The sequence below is a fragment of the Oncorhynchus nerka genome, linkage group LG22 (assembly GCF_034236695.1).
Source record: "Oncorhynchus nerka isolate Pitt River linkage group LG22, Oner_Uvic_2.0, whole genome shotgun sequence".
NCBI lineage: Eukaryota > Metazoa > Chordata > Actinopteri > Salmoniformes > Salmonidae > Oncorhynchus > Oncorhynchus nerka.
In genome coordinates, this window is record NC_088417.1 from 89,693,526 (window position 1) to 89,711,410 (window position 17,885).

Sequence of the window (17,885 nt, forward strand, 5' to 3'; positions counted from 1 at the left end):
CATTCCGCTGATAAACTGGGTCGTCACATTCCGCTGATAAACTGGGTCGTCGCATTCCACTGTAAAAACTGGGTCGTCACATTCCGCTAATAAACTGGGTCATCACATTCCACTGATAAACTGGGTCGTCACATTCCAGTGATAAACTGGGTCGTCACATTCTACTGATTAACTGGGTCATCACGTTCTACTGATAAACTGGGTCATCACATTCTACTGATAAACTGGATCGTCCCGTTCTACTGATAAACTGGATCTTCACATTCTACTGATAAACTGGGTCATCACATTCTACTGATAAACTGGGTCGTCACGTTCTACTGATAAACTGGATCGTCATATTCTACTGATAAACTGGGTCATCACATTCTACTGATAAACTGGGTCATCACATTCTACTGATAAACTGGGTCATCACATTCTACTGATAAACTGGGTCATCACATTCTACTGATAAACTGGGTCATCACATTCTACTGATAAACTGGATCGTCATATTCTACTGATAAACTGGGTCATCACATTCTACTGATAAACTGGGTCGTCACATTCTACTGATAAACTGGGTCGTCACATTCCAGTGATAAACTGGGTCGTCACATTCTACTGATAAACTGGGTCGTCACATTCCAGTGATAAACTGGGTCGTCACATTCCAGTGATAAACTGGGTCGTCACATTCTACTGATAAACTGGGTCATCACATTCCAGTGATAAACTGGGTCGTCACATTCTACTGATAAACTGGGTCGTCACGTTCTACTGATAAACTGGGTCGTCACATTCTACTGATAAACTGGGTCGTCACATTCTACTGATAAACTGGGTCGTCACATTCTACTGATAAACTGGGTCGTCACGTTCTACTGATAAACTGGATCGTCATATTCTACTGATAAACTGGGTCGTCACATTCTACTGATAAACTGGGTCGTCACGTTCTACTGATGCAATTCACTATCTTCTCATTATTTAACAGCGTAGTATGTCACCGTCTTGCTTTTGAGTTCTATGATTATTAAACTATTCATTACAGTCATTGTTCATTATTCTCACAATAACCACTGTTAAATCATCATCCATACTGTTAATAGTTTAATGTCCAAGGGCATTATGTCGAGATTCCTCTTCAGAATACCCCAGACCCTGGAGAGGAGCTGGTTCACAGTGGTTTAGTTTAATGGTGAAATAACCATTTCCCTCTGTGCGGCGCTGGAAAATATTGTCCTATGAAGTTCTCCCTTTGTAGATCACATATTCCATAGCCGGATAAGTATCCTCCCTGCTTTAAAAAGAGAATGACATCACATTAGAATCACCAGACCAAACCACATATCCTCCCTTACCAGACTGTCTCGGAGCATTGGAGTGTGTCACAGGAAGGGACAGTTAGAAAAGAGGGAATTGGAGAGAGTGAGATGTGGGTAAAGGAGGTTGAATTAGAGAGAGTGAGATGTGGGTAAAGGAGGTTGAATTAGAGAGAGTGAGATGTGGGTAAAGGAGGTTGAATTAGAGAGAGTGAGATGTGGGTAAAGGAGGTTGAATTAGAGAGAGTGAGATGTGGGTAAAGGAGGTTGAATTAGAGAGAGTGAGATGTGGGTAAAGGAGGTTGAATTAGAGATAGTGAGATGAGGGTAAAGGAGGTTGAATTAGAGAGAGTGAGATGTGGGTAAAGGAGGTTGAATTAGAGATAGTGAGATGTGGGTAAAGGAGGTTGAATTAGAGAGAGTGAGATGTGGGTAAAGGAGGTTGAATTAGAGATAGTGAGATGAGGGTAAAGGAGGTTGAATTAGAGAGAGTGAGATGTGGGTAAAGGAGGTTGAATTAGAGAGAGTGAGATGTGGGTAAAGGAGGTTGAATTAGAGAGAGTGAGATGTGGGTAAAGGAGGTTGAATTAGAGAGAGTGAGATGTGGGTAAAGGAGGTTGAATTAGAGAGAGTGAGATGTGGGTAAAGGAGGTTGAATTAGAGATAGTGAGATGTGGGTAAAGGAGGTTGAATTAGAGAGAGTGAGATGTGGGTAAAGGAGGTTGAATTAGAGATAGTGAGATGAGGGTAAAGGAGGTTGAATTAGAGAGAGTGAGATGTGGGTAAAGGAGGTTGAATTAGAGAGAGTGAGATGTGGGTAAAGGAGGTTGAATTAGAGAGAGTGAGATGTGGGTAAAGGAGGTTGAATTAGAGAGAGTGAGATGTGGGTAAAGGAGGTTGAATTAGAGAGAGTGAGATGTGGGTAAAGGAGGTTGAATTAGAGAGAGTGAGATGTGGGTAAAGGAGGTTGAATTAGAGATAGTGAGATGAGGGTAAAGGAGGTTGAATTAGAGAGAGTGAGATGTGGGTAAAGGAGGTTGAATTAGAGATAGTGAGATGAGGGTAAAGGAGGTTGAATTAGAGAGAGTGAGATGTGGGTAAAGGAGGTTGAATTAGAGATAGTGAGATGAGGGTAAAGGAGGTTGAATTAGAGAGAGTGAGATGTGGGTAAAGGAGGTTGAATTAGAGAGAGTGAGATGTGGGTAAAGGAGGTTGAATTAGAGATAGTGAGATGAGGGTAAAGGAGGTTGAATTAGAGAGAGTGAGATGTGGGTAAAGGAGGTTGAATTAGAGATAGTGAGATGAGGGTAAAGGAGGTTGAATTAGAGAGAGTGAGATGTGGGTAAAGGAGGTTGAATTAGAGAGAGTGAGATGTGGGTAAAGGAGGTTGAATTAGAGAGAGTGAGATGTGGGTAAAGGAGGTTGAATTAGAGATAGTGAGATGAGGGTAAAGGAGGTTGAATTAGAGAGAGTGAGATGTGGGTAAAGGAGGTTGAATTAGAGAGAGTGAGATGTGGGTAAAGGAGGTTGAATTAGAGATAGTGAGATGTGGGTAAAGGAGGTTGAATTAGAGATAGTGAAATGAGGGTAAAGGAGGATGAAGGGAAGAGAGTGAGATGAGGGTAAAGGAGGTTGAATTAGAGAGAGTGAGATGAGGGTAAAGGAGGTTGAATTAGAGATAGTGAGATGAGGGTAAAGGAGGTTGAATTAGAGAGAGTGAGATGAGGGTAAAGGAGGTTGAATTAGAGAGAGTGAGATGTGGGTAAAGGAGGTTGAATTAGAGAGAGTGAGATGAGGGTAAAGGAGGCTGAATTAGAGATAGTGAGATGAGGGTAAAGGAGGATGAACGGAAGAGAGTGAGATGAGGGTAAAGGAGGTTGAATTAGAGAGAGTGAGATGTGGGTAAAGGAGGTTGAATTAGAGAGAGTGAGATGAGGGTAAAGGAGGTTGAATTAGAGATAGTGAGATGAGGGTAAAGGAGGATGAAGGGAAGAGAGTGAGATGAGGGTAAAGGAGGTTGAATTAGAGAGAGTGAGATGTGGGTAAAGGAGGTTGAAGGGAAGAGAGTGAGATGAGGGTAAAGGAGGTTGAAGGGAAGAGTGAGATGAGGGTAAAGGAGGTTGAATTAGAGAGAGTGAGATGTGGGTAAAGGAGGTTGAATTAGAGAGAGTGAGATATGGGTAAAGGAGGTTGAATTAGAGATAGTGAAATGAGGGTAAAGGGGGATGAAGTGAGGAGAGTGAAATGAGGGTAAAGGAGATTGAAGGGAAGAGAGTGAGATGAGGGTAAAGGAGGTTGAAGGGAAGAGTGAGATGAGGGTAAATGAGGTTGAATTAGAGAGAGTGAGATGTGGGTAAAGGAGGTTGAATTAGAGAGAGTGAGATGTGGGTAAAGGAGGTTGAATTAGAGAGAGTGAGATGTGGGTAAAGGAGGTTGAATTAGAGAGAGTGAGATGTGGGTAAAGGAGGTTGAAGGGAAGAGAGTGAGATGAGGGTAAAGGAGGTTGAAGGGAAGAGTGAGATGAGGGTAAAGGAGGTTGAATTAGAGAGAGTGAGATGTGGGTAAAGGAGGTTGAATTAGAGAGAGTGAGATATGGGTAAAGGAGGTTGAATTAGAGAGAGTGAGATGAGGGTAAAGGAGGTTGAATTAGAGAGAGTGAAATGTGGGTAAAGGAGGTTGAATTAGAGAGAGTGAGATGAGGGTAAATGAGGTTGAATTAGAGAGAGTGAGATGTGGGTAAAGGAGGTTGAATTAGAGAGAGTGAGATGTGGGTAAAGGAGGTTGAATTAGAGAGAGTGAGATGTGGGTAAAAGGAGGTTGAAGGGAGGAGAGTGAGATGAGGGTAAATGAGGTTGAATTGGAAAGAGTGAGATGAGGTTGAAGAGAAGAGAGTGAGATTAGGGTAAAGGAGGTTGAATTGGAAAGAGTGAGATGAGGTTGAAGGGAAGAGAGTGAGATGAGGGTAAATGAGGTTGAATTGGAAAGAGTGAGATGAGGTTGAAGAGAAGAGAGTGAGATTAGGGTAAAGGAGGTTGAATTGGAAAGAGTGAGATGAGGGTAAAGGAGTTTGAATTGGAAAGAGTGAGATGAGGTTGAAGGGAAGAGAGTGAGATGAGGGTAAAGGACGTTGAATTGGAAAGAGTGAGATGAGGTTGAAGAGAAGAGAGTGAGATTAGGGTAAAGGAGGTTGAATTGGAAAGAGTGAGATGAGCTTGAATTGGAAAGAGTGAGATGAGGGTAAAGGAGGTTGAATTGGAAAGAGTGAGATGAGGGTAAAGGAGGTTGAATTGGAAAGAGTGAGATGAGGTTGAAGAGAAGAGAGTGAGATTTGGTTAAAGGAGGTTGAATTGGAAAGAGTGAGATGAGGGTAAAGGAGGTTGAAGGGAAGAGAGTGAGTAAGATGAGATGAGTATTTGAGTGAGTGTCAGTCTGTCTGAATATAAGATTTCTGTTCCAGGTGGGCATTGTGTCGTATGGAGAGGAAGTCACTCACAATGTCAACCTCAGCCAGTTTGATACCACTCAATCCCTCCTGGCCAAAGTGGCAAAACTTCCCCAGCAAACAGGTTTCAAGACTATGACTGCCCTGGGAATTGACACGGCAAGGTACAGTGCAACAGTAAACCAGGGGTGTCTGGTACAGTTTTGTCCTGCTCAATTTATTTCAATTTGACTTAATTGAATTGAGTTCAGCTGAGTTGAATGTTCCTATCAGTTAATTAAGCATGTCTATTTCTTGTACAGTGTGTGAAGTGAGTGAAAATGAATGAAGTATTTTCAAGGTGTTGCTCTCTCTTAATGTCTAGAATTAATGGGTGTTTGCTTCATAGAGATACAATTAAATTAAATATTCTAATGCCTAATGGTTTGTGTGTCCTGAACGCGGAAACACACTCTTTCCTTTGTGTTACTAGATCTGATGTAAAATGCTATTTTCCACATCTCATGATCACAGGGATGTCACTACTTATGCCATGACCTTTGACATTTGACCTCTGATCAACCCTGTTGTCCCTTCAGGAAAGAGGCCTTCACTGTGGAGCGAGGGGCGCGGCCGGGGGTCAAGAAGGTCATGATAATTGTGACGGACGGAGAGTCACATGACTTTTATAACCTCGACAAGGTCATCAAAGAATGTGAGGAGGACGATATTGAGAGGTTCGGTATCGCTGTGAGTATGAGGCCATCTCAAAAGTGTAAGGCCATAATACCTCAATAACCACAATACCTCATCCATCGTATTCCTCACCTCAGTCAGAGCAGAGCTGTAACAGACCTTGTAGTCAGGACAAGCTCACATCCAGGTCCTTTCACATACTTCAAATAAACACACAATCCATCACCTAGGTTAGATGGTTCGCTAGCTTGGTGCAGGCAGGATAAGGGTTGTACAACTTTCCCAAAATGCCAAAGTTTTCCAGAAATCCTGGTTGGAGGCTTCTTGGAATCAGGAGAGAATAAGCAGGAAGGGAATCCTCTAACTGGGAATTTTCCAGCCGAGGCAGGATCAGGGTTATGGGTTCAGGTTCTGTTTCTTACATGGACCACATTCTGTACACTGAGTATACCAAACATTAGGAACACCTTCCTAATATTGAGTAGCACCCCCCTCCTTTTGCCCTCAGAACAGCCTCAGTTCATCAGGGCATGGACTCTACAAGTGTTCCACAGGAATACTGGCCCATGTTGACTCCAGTGCTTCCCAAAGTTGGGTCAAGTTGGCTGGATGTCCTTTGGGTGGTGGACCATTCTTGATACACACAGGAGACTGTTGAGCGTGAAAAACAGCAGCGTTTCAGTTCTTGACACAAACTGGTGCGACACACCTTATACCCGAGTGGGCTCCCGAGTAGCGCAGCGGTCTAAGGAACTGCATCTCAGTGCTAGAGGCATCACTACATACACCATGGTTTGAATCCAGACTGTATCACAACCGGTCATGATTGGGAGTCCCATATGGCGGCACACAATTGGCTCAGTGTTGTCCGGGTTTGGCCGGTGTAGGCCGTCATTGTAAATAAGAATTTGTTCTTAACTGACTTGCCTAGTTAAATAAAGGTTAAATAAATCTAAAAATATCATACCTCGTTTAAAGACACTTAAATATTTTGTCTTGCCCATTCACCCTCTGATTGGCACACATACACAATCCATGACTCAATTGTTTCAAGGCTAAGAAATCCTTCTTTAACCTGCCTCCTTCCCTTCATCTACACTGATTGGTGGATTTAACAAGTGACATCAATAAGCGATCATAGCTTTCATCTGGATTCACCTGGTCAGTCTGTCATGTCATAGTGATCATAGCTTTCACCTGGATTCACTTGGTCAGTCTGTCATGTCATAGCGATCATAGCTTTCACCTGGATTCACCTGGTCAGTCTGTCATGTCATGGAAAGAGCAGGTGTTCTTAATGTTTTGTATACTCAGTATATATTAAGTACTGTTTCTCAGACTTGATATCGTCATTGAAAATGTAGGATAAATAAAGGTTTAGATAAATAAAACAAATATATTTTTTTAGGTGCTTGGTGATTACAACAGGAACAACAGAAGCATCAAGGAGGTGAAGAAATTCATTGAGGAGATCCAGTCGATCTCCAGCGATCCTGTGGGAGATCACTTCTTCAACGTGTCGGATGAGTTTGCCTTGCTGAACATCGTAGATGCCCTGGGCAGCAGGATCTTTGCCTTGGAGGGTAGGATGACTCCCTCATTAATCACATTCTGTTTGAACTCGGTGATAAAAATGGCAGTGTTTATTCTCACCTACTCACTATAGCAGATCATCATTCAATAAGCACCATCAATACTACTGACCCAAAAAGCTAAGGCATTTCTGGGTCAGGGCGACAGTACTTGAAGCCTCAGGAAGGCAGTAGCAATGCTAACCTCTACACTAGATTTCCTCCTCGCTACAGATCTAAATACTGGTGAAATTGATCAGAGAAATTGACCAGATTCATATCATCTCTACATGGTCTTTAATACCCATTGTGATAACAAGACCATGTAATAATGTAATAACCGATCAATGTGATAACAAGACCATGTAATAATGTAATAACCGATCAATGTGATAACAAGACCATGTAATAATGTAATAACCGATCAATGTGATAACAAGACCATGTAATAATGTAATAACCGATCATTGTGATAACAAGACCATGTAATAATGTAATAACCGATCATTGTGATAACAAGACCATGTAATAATGTAATAACCGATCAATGTGAGAACAAGACCATGTAATAATGTAATAACCGATCAATGTGATAACAAGACCATGTAATAATGTAATAACCGATCAATGTGATAACAAGACCATGTAATAATGTAATAACCGATCAATGTGATAACAAGACCATGTAATAATGTAATAACCGATCAATGTGATAACAAGACCATGTAATAATGTAATAACCGATCAATGTGATAACAAGACCATGTAATAATGTAATAACCAATCAATGTGATAACAAGACCATGTAATAATGTAATAACCGATCAATGTGAATGTCCTTTCCACAGCAACGTCAGGTAACTACACCTCGTCTTTTGAGATGGAGATGTCCCAGGCTGGATTTAGTGCCCACACCTCTAAAGTAAGTCTGTTTCTGTCTCTGCTTTCCTTTCCTCTGTCCTACTAACTAACTCATACTAACTGTAATCCAGGATAGTTTCAGTGCCCACACCTCTAAAGTAAGTCTGTTTCTGTCTCTGCTTTCCTTTCCTCTGTCCTACTAACTAACTCATACTAACTGTAATCCAGGATAGTTTCAGTGCCCACACCTCTAAAGTAAGTCTGTTTCTGTCTCTGCTTTCCTTTCCTCTGTCCTACTAACTAACTCATACTAACTGTAATCCAGGATAGTTTCAGTGCCCACACCTCTAAAGTAAGTCTGTTTCTGTCTCTGCTTTCCTTTCCTCTGTCCTACTAACTAACTCATACTAACTGTAATCCAGGATAGTTTCAGTGCCCACACCTCTAAAGTAAGTCTGTTTCTGTCTCTGCTTTCCTTTCCTCTGTCCTACTAACTAACTCATACTAACTGTAATCCAGGATAGTTTCAGTGCCCACACCTCTAAAGTAAGTCTGTTTCTGTCTCTGCTTTCCTTTCCTCTGTCCTACTAACTAACTCATACTAACTGTAATCCAGGATAGTTTCAGTGCCCACACCTCTAAAGTAAGTCTGTTTCTGTCTCTGCTTTCCTTTCCTCTGTCCTACTAACTAACTCATACTAACTGTAATCCAGGATAGTTTCAGTGCCCACACCTCTAAAGTAAGTCTGTTTCTGTCTCTGCTTTCCTTTCCTCTGTCCTACTAACTAACTCATACTAACTGTAATCCAGGATAGTTTCAGTGCCCACACCTCTAAAGTAAGTCTGTTTCTGTCTCTGCTTTCCTTTCCTCTGTCCTACTAACTAACTCATACTAACTGTAATCCAGGATAGTTTCAGTGCCCACACCTCTAAAGTAAGTCTGTTTCTGTCTCTGCTTTCCTTTCCTCTGTCCTACTAACTAACTCATACTAACTGTAATCCAGGATAGTTTCAGTGCCCACACCTCTAAAGTAAGTCTGTTTCTGTCTCTGCTTTCCTTTCCTCTGTCCTACTAACTAACTCATACTAACTGTAATCCAGGATAGTTTCAGTGCCCACACCTCTAAAGTAAGTCTGTTTCTGTCTCTGCTTTCCTTTCCTCTGTCCTACTAACTAACTCATACTAACTGTAATCCAGGATAGTTTCAGTGCCCACACCTCTAAAGTAAGTCTGTTTCTGTCTCTGCTTTCCTTTCCTCTGTCCTACTAACTAACTCATACTAACTGTAATCCAGGATAGTTTCAGTGCCCACACCTCTAAAGTAAGTCTGTTTCTGTCTCTGCTTTCCTTTCCTCTGTCCTACTAACTAACTCATACTAACTGTAATCCAGGATAGTTTCAGTGCCCACACCTCTAAAGTAAATCTGTTTCTGTCTCTGCTTTCCTTTCCTCTGTCCTACTAACTAACTCATACTAACTGTAATCCAGGATAGTTTCAGTGCCCACACCTCTAAAGTAAGTCTGTTTCTGTCTCTGCTTTCCTTTCCTCTGTCCTACTAACTAACTCATACTAACTGTAATCCAGGATAGTTTCAGTGCCCACACCTCTAAAGTAAGTCTGTTTCTGTCTCTGCTTTCCTTTCCTCTGTCCTACTAACTAACTCATACTAACTGTAATCCAGGATAGTTTCAGTGCCCACACCTCTAAAGTAAGTCTGTTTCTGTCTCTGCTTTCCTTTCCTCTGTCCTACTAACTAACTCATACTAACTGTAATCCAGGATAGTTTCAGTGCCCACACCTCTAAAGTAAGTCTGTTTCTGTCTCTGCTTTCCTTTCCTCTGTCCTACTAACTAACTCATACTAACTGTAATCCAGGATAGTTTCAGTGCCCACACCTCTAAAGTAAGTCTGTTTCTGTCTCTGCTTTCCTTTCCTCTGTCCTACTAACTAACTCATACTAACTGTAATCCAGGATAGTTTCAGTGCCCACACCTCTAAAGTAAGTCTGTTTCTGTCTCTGCTTTCCTTTCCTCTGTCCTACTAACTAACTCATACTAACTGTAATCCAGGATAGTTTCAGTGCCCACACCTCTAAAGTAAGTCTGTTTCTGTCTCTGCTTTCCTTTCCTCTGTCCTACTAACTAACTCATACTAACTGTAATCCAGGATAGTTTCAGTGCCCACACCTCTAAAGTAAGTCTGTTTCTGTCTCTGCTTTCCTTTCCTCTGTCCTACTAACTAACTCATACTAACTGTAATCCAGGATAGTTTCAGTGCCCACACCTCTAAAGTAAGTCTGTTTCTGTCTCTGCTTTCCTTTCCTCTGTCCTACTAACTAACTCATACTAACTGTAATCCAGGATAGTTTCAGTGCCCACACCTCTAAAGTAAGTCTGTTTCTGTCTCTGCTTTCCTTTCCTCTGTCCTACTAACTAACTCATACTAACTGTAATCCAGGATAGTTTCAGTGCCCACACCTCTAAAGTAAATCTGTTTCTGTCTCTGCTTTCCTTTCCTCTGTCCTACTAACTAACTCATACTAACTGTAATCCAGGATAGTTTCAGTGCCCACACCTCTAAAGTAAGTCTGTTTCTGTCTCTGCTTTCCTTTCCTCTGTCCTACTAACTAACTCATACTAACTGTAATCCAGGATAGTTTCAGTGCCCACACCTCTAAAGTAAGTCTGTTTCTGTCTCTGCTTTCCTTTCCTCTGTCCTACTAACTAACTCATACTAACTGTAATCCAGGATAGTTTCAGTGCCCACACCTCTAAAGTAAGTCTGTTTCTGTCTCTGCTTTCCTTTCCTCTGTCCTACTAACTAACTCATACTAACTGTAATCCAGGATAGTTTCAGTGCCCACACCTCTAAAGTAAGTCTGTTTCTGTCTCTGCTTTCCTTTCCTCTGTCCTACTAACTAACTCATACTAACTGTAATCCAGGATAGTTTCAGTGCCCACACCTCTAAAGTAAGTCTGTTTCTGTCTCTGCTTTCCTTTCCTCTGTCCTACTAACTAACTCATACTAACTGTAATCCAGGATAGTTTCAGTGCCCACACCTCTAAAGTAAGTCTGTTTCTGTCTCTGCTTTCCTTTCCTCTGTCCTACTAACTAACTCATACTAACTGTAATCCAGGATAGTTTCAGTGCCCACACCTCTAAAGTAAGTCTGTTTCTGTCTCTGCTTTCCTTTCCTCTGTCCTACTAACTAACTCATACTAACTGTAATCCAGGATAGTTTCAGTGCCCACACCTCTAAAGTAAGTCTGTTTCTGTCTCTGCTTTCCTTTCCTCTGTCCTACTAACTAACTCATACTAACTGTAATCCAGGATAGTTTCAGTGCCCACACCTCTAAAGTAAGTCTGTTTCTGTCTCTGCTTTCCTTTCCTCTGTCCTACTAACTAACTCATACTAACTGTAATCCAGGATAGTTTCAGTGCCCACACCTCTAAAGTAAGTCTGTTTCTGTCTCTGCTTTCCTTTCCTCTGTCCTACTAACTAACTCATACTAACTGTAATCCAGGATAGTTTCAGTGCCCACACCTCTAAAGTAAGTCTGTTTCTGTCTCTGCTTTCCTTTCCTCTGTCCTACTAACTAACTCATACTAACTGTAATCCAGGATAGTTTCAGTGCCCACACCTCTAAAGTAAATCTGTTTCTGTCTCTGCTTTCCTTTCCTCTGTCCTACTAACTAACTCATACTAACTGTAATCCAGGATAGTTTCAGTGCCCACACCTCTAAAGTAAGTCTGTTTCTGTCTCTGCTTTCCTTTCCTCTGTCCTACTAACTAACTCATACTAACTGTAATCCAGGATAGTTTCAGTGCCCACACCTCTAAAGTAAGTCTGTTTCTGTCTCTGCTTTCCTTTCCTCTGTCCTACTAACTAACTCATACTAACTGTAATCCAGGATAGTTTCAGTGCCCACACCTCTAAAGTAAGTCTGTTTCTGTCTCTGCTTTCCTTTCCTCTGTCCTACTAACTAACTCATACTAACTGTAATCCAGGATAGTTTCAGTGCCCACACCTCTAAAGTAAGTCTGTTTCTGTCTCTGCTTTCCTTTCCTCTGTCCTACTAACTAACTCATACTAACTGTAATCCAGGATAGTTTCAGTGCCCACACCTCTAAAGTAAGTCTGTTTCTGTCTCTGCTTTCCTTTCCTCTGTCCTACTAACTAACTCATACTAACTGTAATCCAGGATAGTTTCAGTGCCCACACCTCTAAAGTAAGTCTGTTTCTGTCTCTGCTTTCCTTTCCTCTGTCCTACTAACTAACTCATACTAACTGTAATCCAGGATAGTTTCAGTGCCCACACCTCTAAAGTAAGTCTGTTTCTGTCTCTGCTTTCCTTTCCTCTGTCCTACTAACTAACTCATACTAACTGTAATCCAGGATAGTTTCAGTGCCCACACCTCTAAAGTAAGTCTGTTTCTGTCTCTGCTTTCCTTTCCTCTGTCCTACTAACTAACTCATACTAACTGTAATCCAGGATAGTTTCAGTGCCCACACCTCTAAAGTAAGTCTGTTTCTGTCTCTGCTTTCCTTTCCTCTGTCCTACTAACTAACTCATACTAACTGTAATCCAGGATAGTTTCAGTGCCCACACCTCTAAAGTAAGTCTGTTTCTGTCTCTGCTTTCCTTTCCTCTGTCCTACTAACTAACTCATACTAACTGTAATCCAGGATAGTTTCAGTGCCCACACCTCTAAAGTAAATCTGTTTCTGTCTCTGCTTTCCTTTCCTCTGTCCTACTAACTAACTCATACTAACTGTAATCCAGGATAGTTTCAGTGCCCACACTTCTAAAGTAAGTCTGTTTCTGTCTCTGCTTTCCTTTCCTCTGTCCTACTAACTAACTCATACTAACTGTAACTGTAATCCAGGATAGTTTCAGTGCCCACACCTCTAAAGTAAGTCTGTTTCTGTCTCTGCTTTCCTTTCCTCTGTCCTACTAACTAACTCATACTAACTGTAATCCAGGATAGTTTCAGTGCCCACACCTCTAAAGTAAGTCTGTTTCTGTCTCTGCTTTCCTTTCCTCTGTCCTACTAACTAACTCATACTAACTGTAATCCAGGATAGTTTCAGTGCCCACACCTCTAAAGTAAGTCTGTTTCTGTCTCTGCTTTCCTTTCCTCTGTCCTACTAACTAACTCATACTAACTGTAATCCAGGATAGTTTCAGTGCCCACACCTCTAAAGTAAGTCTGTTTCTGTCTCTGCTTTCCTTTCCTCTGTCCTACTAACTAACTCATACTAACTGTAATCCAGGATAGTTTCAGTGCCCACACCTCTAAAGTAAATCTGTTTCTGTCTCTGCTTTCCTTTCCTCTGTCCTACTAACTAACTCATACTAACTGTAATCCAGGATAGTTTCAGTGCCCACACCTCTAAAGTAAGTCTGTTTCTGTCTCTGCTTTCCTTTCCTCTGTCCTACTAACTAACTCATACTAACTGTAATCCAGGATAGTTTCAGTGCCCACACCTCTAAAGTAAGTCTGTTTCTGTCTCTGCTTTCCTTTCCTCTGTCCTACTAACTAACTCATACTAACTGTAATCCAGGATAGTTTCAGTGCCCACACCTCTAAAGTAAGTCTGTTTCTGTCTCTGCTTTCCTTTCCTCTGTCCTACTAACTAACTCATACTAACTGTAATCCAGGATAGTTTCAGTGCCCACACCTCTAAAGTAAGTCTGTTTCTGTCTCTGCTTTCCTTTCCTCTGTCCTACTAACTAACTCATACTAACTGTAATCCAGGATAGTTTCAGTGCCCACACCTCTAAAGTAAGTCTGTTTCTGTCTCTGCTTTCCTTTCCTCTGTCCTACTAACTAACTCATACTAACTGTAATCCAGGATAGTTTCAGTGCCCACACCTCTAAAGTAAGTCTGTTTCTGTCTCTGCTTTCCTTTCCTCTGTCCTACTAACTAACTCATACTAACTGTAATCCAGGATAGTTTCAGTGCCCACACCTCTAAAGTAAGTCTGTTTCTGTCTCTGCTTTCCTTTCCTCTGTCCTACTAACTAACTCATACTAACTGTAATCCAGGATAGTTTCAGTGCCCACACCTCTAAAGTAAATCTGTTTCTGTCTCTGCTTTCCTTTCCTCTGTCCTACTAACTAACTCATACTAACTGTAATCCAGGATAGTTTCAGTGCCCACACCTCTAAAGTAAGTCTGTTTCTGTCTCTGCTTTCCTTTCCTCTGTCCTACTAACTAACTCATACTAACTGTAATCCAGGATAGTTTCAGTGCCCACACCTCTAAAGTAAGTCTGTTTCTGTCTCTGCTTTCCTTTCCTCTGTCCTACTAACTAACTCATACTAACTGTAATCCAGGATAGTTTCAGTGCCCACACCTCTAAAGTAAGTCTGTTTCTGTCTCTGCTTTCCTTTCCTCTGTCCTACTAACTAACTCATACTAACTGTAATCCAGGATAGTTTCAGTGCCCACACCTCTAAAGTAAGTCTGTTTCTGTCTCTGCTTTCCTTTCCTCTGTCCTACTAACTAACTCATACTAACTGTAATCCAGGATAGTTTCAGTGCCCACACCTCTAAAGTAAGTCTGTTTCTGTCTCTGCTTTCCTTTCCTCTGTCCTACTAACTAACTCATACTAACTGTAATCCAGGATAGTTTCAGTGCCCACACCTCTAAAGTAAGTCTGTTTCTGTCTCTGCTTTCCTTTCCTCTGTCCTACTAACTAACTCATACTAACTGTAATCCAGGATAGTTTCAGTGCCCACACCTCTAAAGTAAGTCTGTTTCTGTCTCTGCTTTCCTTTCCTCTGTCCTACTAACTAACTCATACTAACTGTAATCCAGGATAGTTTCAGTGCCCACACCTCTAAAGTAAGTCTGTTTCTGTCTCTGCTTTCCTTTCCTCTGTCCTACTAACTAACTCATACTAACTGTAATCCAGGATAGTTTCAGTGCCCACACCTCTAAAGTAAGTCTGTTTCTGTCTCTGCTTTCCTTTCCTCTGTCCTACTAACTAACTCATACTAACTGTAATCCAGGATAGTTTCAGTGCCCACACCTCTAAAGTAAGTCTGTTTCTGTCTCTGCTTTCCTTTCCTCTGTCCTACTAACTAACTCATACTAACTGTAATCCAGGATAGTTTCAGTGCCCACACCTCTAAAGTAAATCTGTTTCTGTCTCTGCTTTCCTTTCCTCTGTCCTACTAACTAACTCATACTAACTGTAATCCAGGATAGTTTCAGTGCCCACACCTCTAAAGTAAGTCTGTTTCTGTCTCTGCTTTCCTTTCCTCTGTCCTACTAACTAACTCATACTAACTGTAATCCAGGATAGTTTCAGTGCCCACACCTCTAAAGTAAGTCTGTTTCTGTCTCTGCTTTCCTTTCCTCTGTCCTACTAACTAACTCATACTAACTGTAATCCAGGATAGTTTCAGTGCCCACACCTCTAAAGTAAGTCTGTTTCTGTCTCTGCTTTCCTTTCCTCTGTCCTACTAACTAACTCATACTAACTGTAATCCAGGATAGTTTCAGTGCCCACACCTCTAAAGTAAGTCTGTTTCTGTCTCTGCTTTCCTTTCCTCTGTCCTACTAACTAACTCATACTAACTGTAATCCAGGATAGTTTCAGTGCCCACACCTCTAAAGTAAGTCTGTTTCTGTCTCTGCTTTCCTTTCCTCTGTCCTACTAACTAACTCATACTAACTGTAATCCAGGATAGTTTCAGTGCCCACACCTCTAAAGTAAGTCTGTTTCTGTCTCTGCTTTCCTTTCCTCTGTCCTACTAACTAACTCATACTAACTGTAATCCAGGATAGTTTCAGTGCCCACACCTCTAAAGTAAGTCTGTTTCTGTCTCTGCTTTCCTTTCCTCTGTCCTACTAACTAACTCATACTAACTGTAATCCAGGATAGTTTCAGTGCCCACACCTCTAAAGTAAGTCTGTTTCTGTCTCTGCTTTCCTTTCCTCTGTCCTACTAACTAACTCATACTAACTGTAATCCAGGATAGTTTCAGTGCCCACACCTCTAAAGTAAGTCTGTTTCTGTCTCTGCTTTCCTTTCCTCTGTCCTACTAACTAACTCATACTAACTGTAATCCAGGATAGTTTCAGTGCCCACACCTCTAAAGTAAGTCTGTTTCTGTCTCTGCTTTCCTTTCCTCTGTCCTACTAACTAACTCATACTAACTGTAATCCAGGATAGTTTCAGTGCCCACACCTCTAAAGTAAGTCTGTTTCTATCTCTGCTTTCCTTTCCTCTGTCCTACTAACTAACTCATACTAACTGTAATCCAGGATAGTTTCAGTGCCCACACCTCTAAAGTAAGTCTGTTTCTATCTCTGCTTTCCTTTCCTCTGTCCTACTAACTAACTCATACTAACTGTAATCCAGGATAGTTTCAGTGCCCACACCTCTAAAGTAAGTCTGTTTCTATCTCTGCTTTCCTTTCCTCTGTCCTACTAACTAACTCATACTAACTGTAATCCAGGATAGTTTCAGTGCCCACACCTCTAAAGTAAGTCTGTTTCTGTCTCTGCTTTCCTTTCCTCTGTCCTACTAACTAACTCATACTAACTGTAATCCAGGATAGTTTCAGTGCCCACACCTCTAAAGTAAGTCTGTTTCTATCTCTGCTTTCCTTTCCTCTGTCCTACTAACTAACTCATACTAACTGTAATCCAGGATAGTTTCAGTGCCCACACCTCTAAAGTAAGTCTGTTTCTGTCTCTGTTTTCCTTTCCGCTGTCCTACTAACTAACTCATACTAACTGTAATCCAGGATAGTTTCAGTGCCCACACCTCTAAAGTAAGTCTGTTTCTGTCTCTGCTTTCCTTTCCTCTGTCCTACTAACTAACTCATACTAACTGTAACTGTAATCCAGGATAGTTTCAGTGCCCACACCTCTAAAGTAAGTCTGTTTCTATCTCTGCTTTCCTTTCCTCTGTCCTACTAACTAACTCATACTAACTGTAATCCAGGATAGTTTCAGTGCCCACACCTCTAAAGTAAGTCTGTTTCTATCTCTGCTTTCCTTTCCTCTGTCCTACTAACTAACTCATACTAACTGTAATCCAGGATAGTTTCAGTGCCCACACCTCTAAAGTAAGTCTGTTTCTATCTCTGCTTTCCTTTCCTCTGTCCTACTAACTAACTCATACTAACTGTAATCCAGGATAGTTTCAGTGCCCACACCTCTAAAGTAAGTCTGTTTCTATCTCTGCTTTCCTCTCCTCTTTCCTACTAACTAACTCATCCTAACTGTAATCCAGGACAGTTTCAGTGCCCACACCTCTAAAGTAAGTCTGTTTCTATCTCTGCTTTCCTTTCCTCTGTCCTACTAACTAACTCATACTAACTGTAATCCAGGATAGTTTCAGTGCCCACACCTCTAAAGTAAGTCTGTTTCTATCTCTGCTTTCCTTTCCTCTGTCCTACTAACTAACTCATACTAACTGTAATCCAGGATAGTTTCAGTGCCCACACCTCTAAAGTAAGTCTGTTTCTATCTCTGTTTTCCTTTCCTCTGTCCTACTAACTAACTCATACTAACTGTAATCCAGGATAGTTTCAGTGCCCACACCTCTAAAGTAAGTCTGTTTCTATCTCTGCTTTCCTTTCCTCTGTCCTACTAACTAACTCATACTAACTGTAATCCAGGATAGTTTCTGTGCCCACACCTCTAATGTAAGTCTGTTTCTATGTCTGTTTTCCTTTCCTCTGTCCTACTAACTAACTCATACTAACTGTAATCCAGGATAGTTTCAGTGCCCACACCTCTAAAGTAAGTCTGTTTCTATCTCTGTTTTCCTTTCCTCTGTCCTACTAACTAACTCATACTAACTGTAATCCAGGATAGTTTCAGTGCCCACACCTCTAAAGTAAGTCTGTTTCTATCTCTGTTATCCTTTCCTCTGTCCTACTAACTAACTCATACTAACTGTAATCCAGGATAGTTTCAGTGCCCACACCTCTAAAGTAAGTCTGTTTCTATCTCTGCTTTCCTTTCCTCTGTCCTACTAACTAACTCATACTAACTG

General features: G+C 41.4%; 1 protein-coding gene across 2 annotated transcripts in view; it reads left to right on the plus strand.

Moving 5' to 3' along the window:
* LOC115125479 (integrin alpha-1-like) overlaps window positions 1-17,885 on the plus strand; it is a 111,791-nt gene that overhangs the window by 56,445 nt on the left and 37,461 nt on the right. For both annotated transcript variants that reach the window (XM_065007553.1, XM_065007552.1), the window contains exons 7-10: window positions 4,765-4,913; window positions 5,328-5,478; window positions 6,833-7,007; window positions 7,844-7,917. In XM_065007553.1, the coding sequence (XP_064863625.1) occupies window positions 4,765-4,913; window positions 5,328-5,478; window positions 6,833-7,007; window positions 7,844-7,917 (549 nt within the window). The remainder of the gene's footprint in view (window positions 1-4,764; window positions 4,914-5,327; window positions 5,479-6,832; window positions 7,008-7,843; window positions 7,918-17,885) is intronic.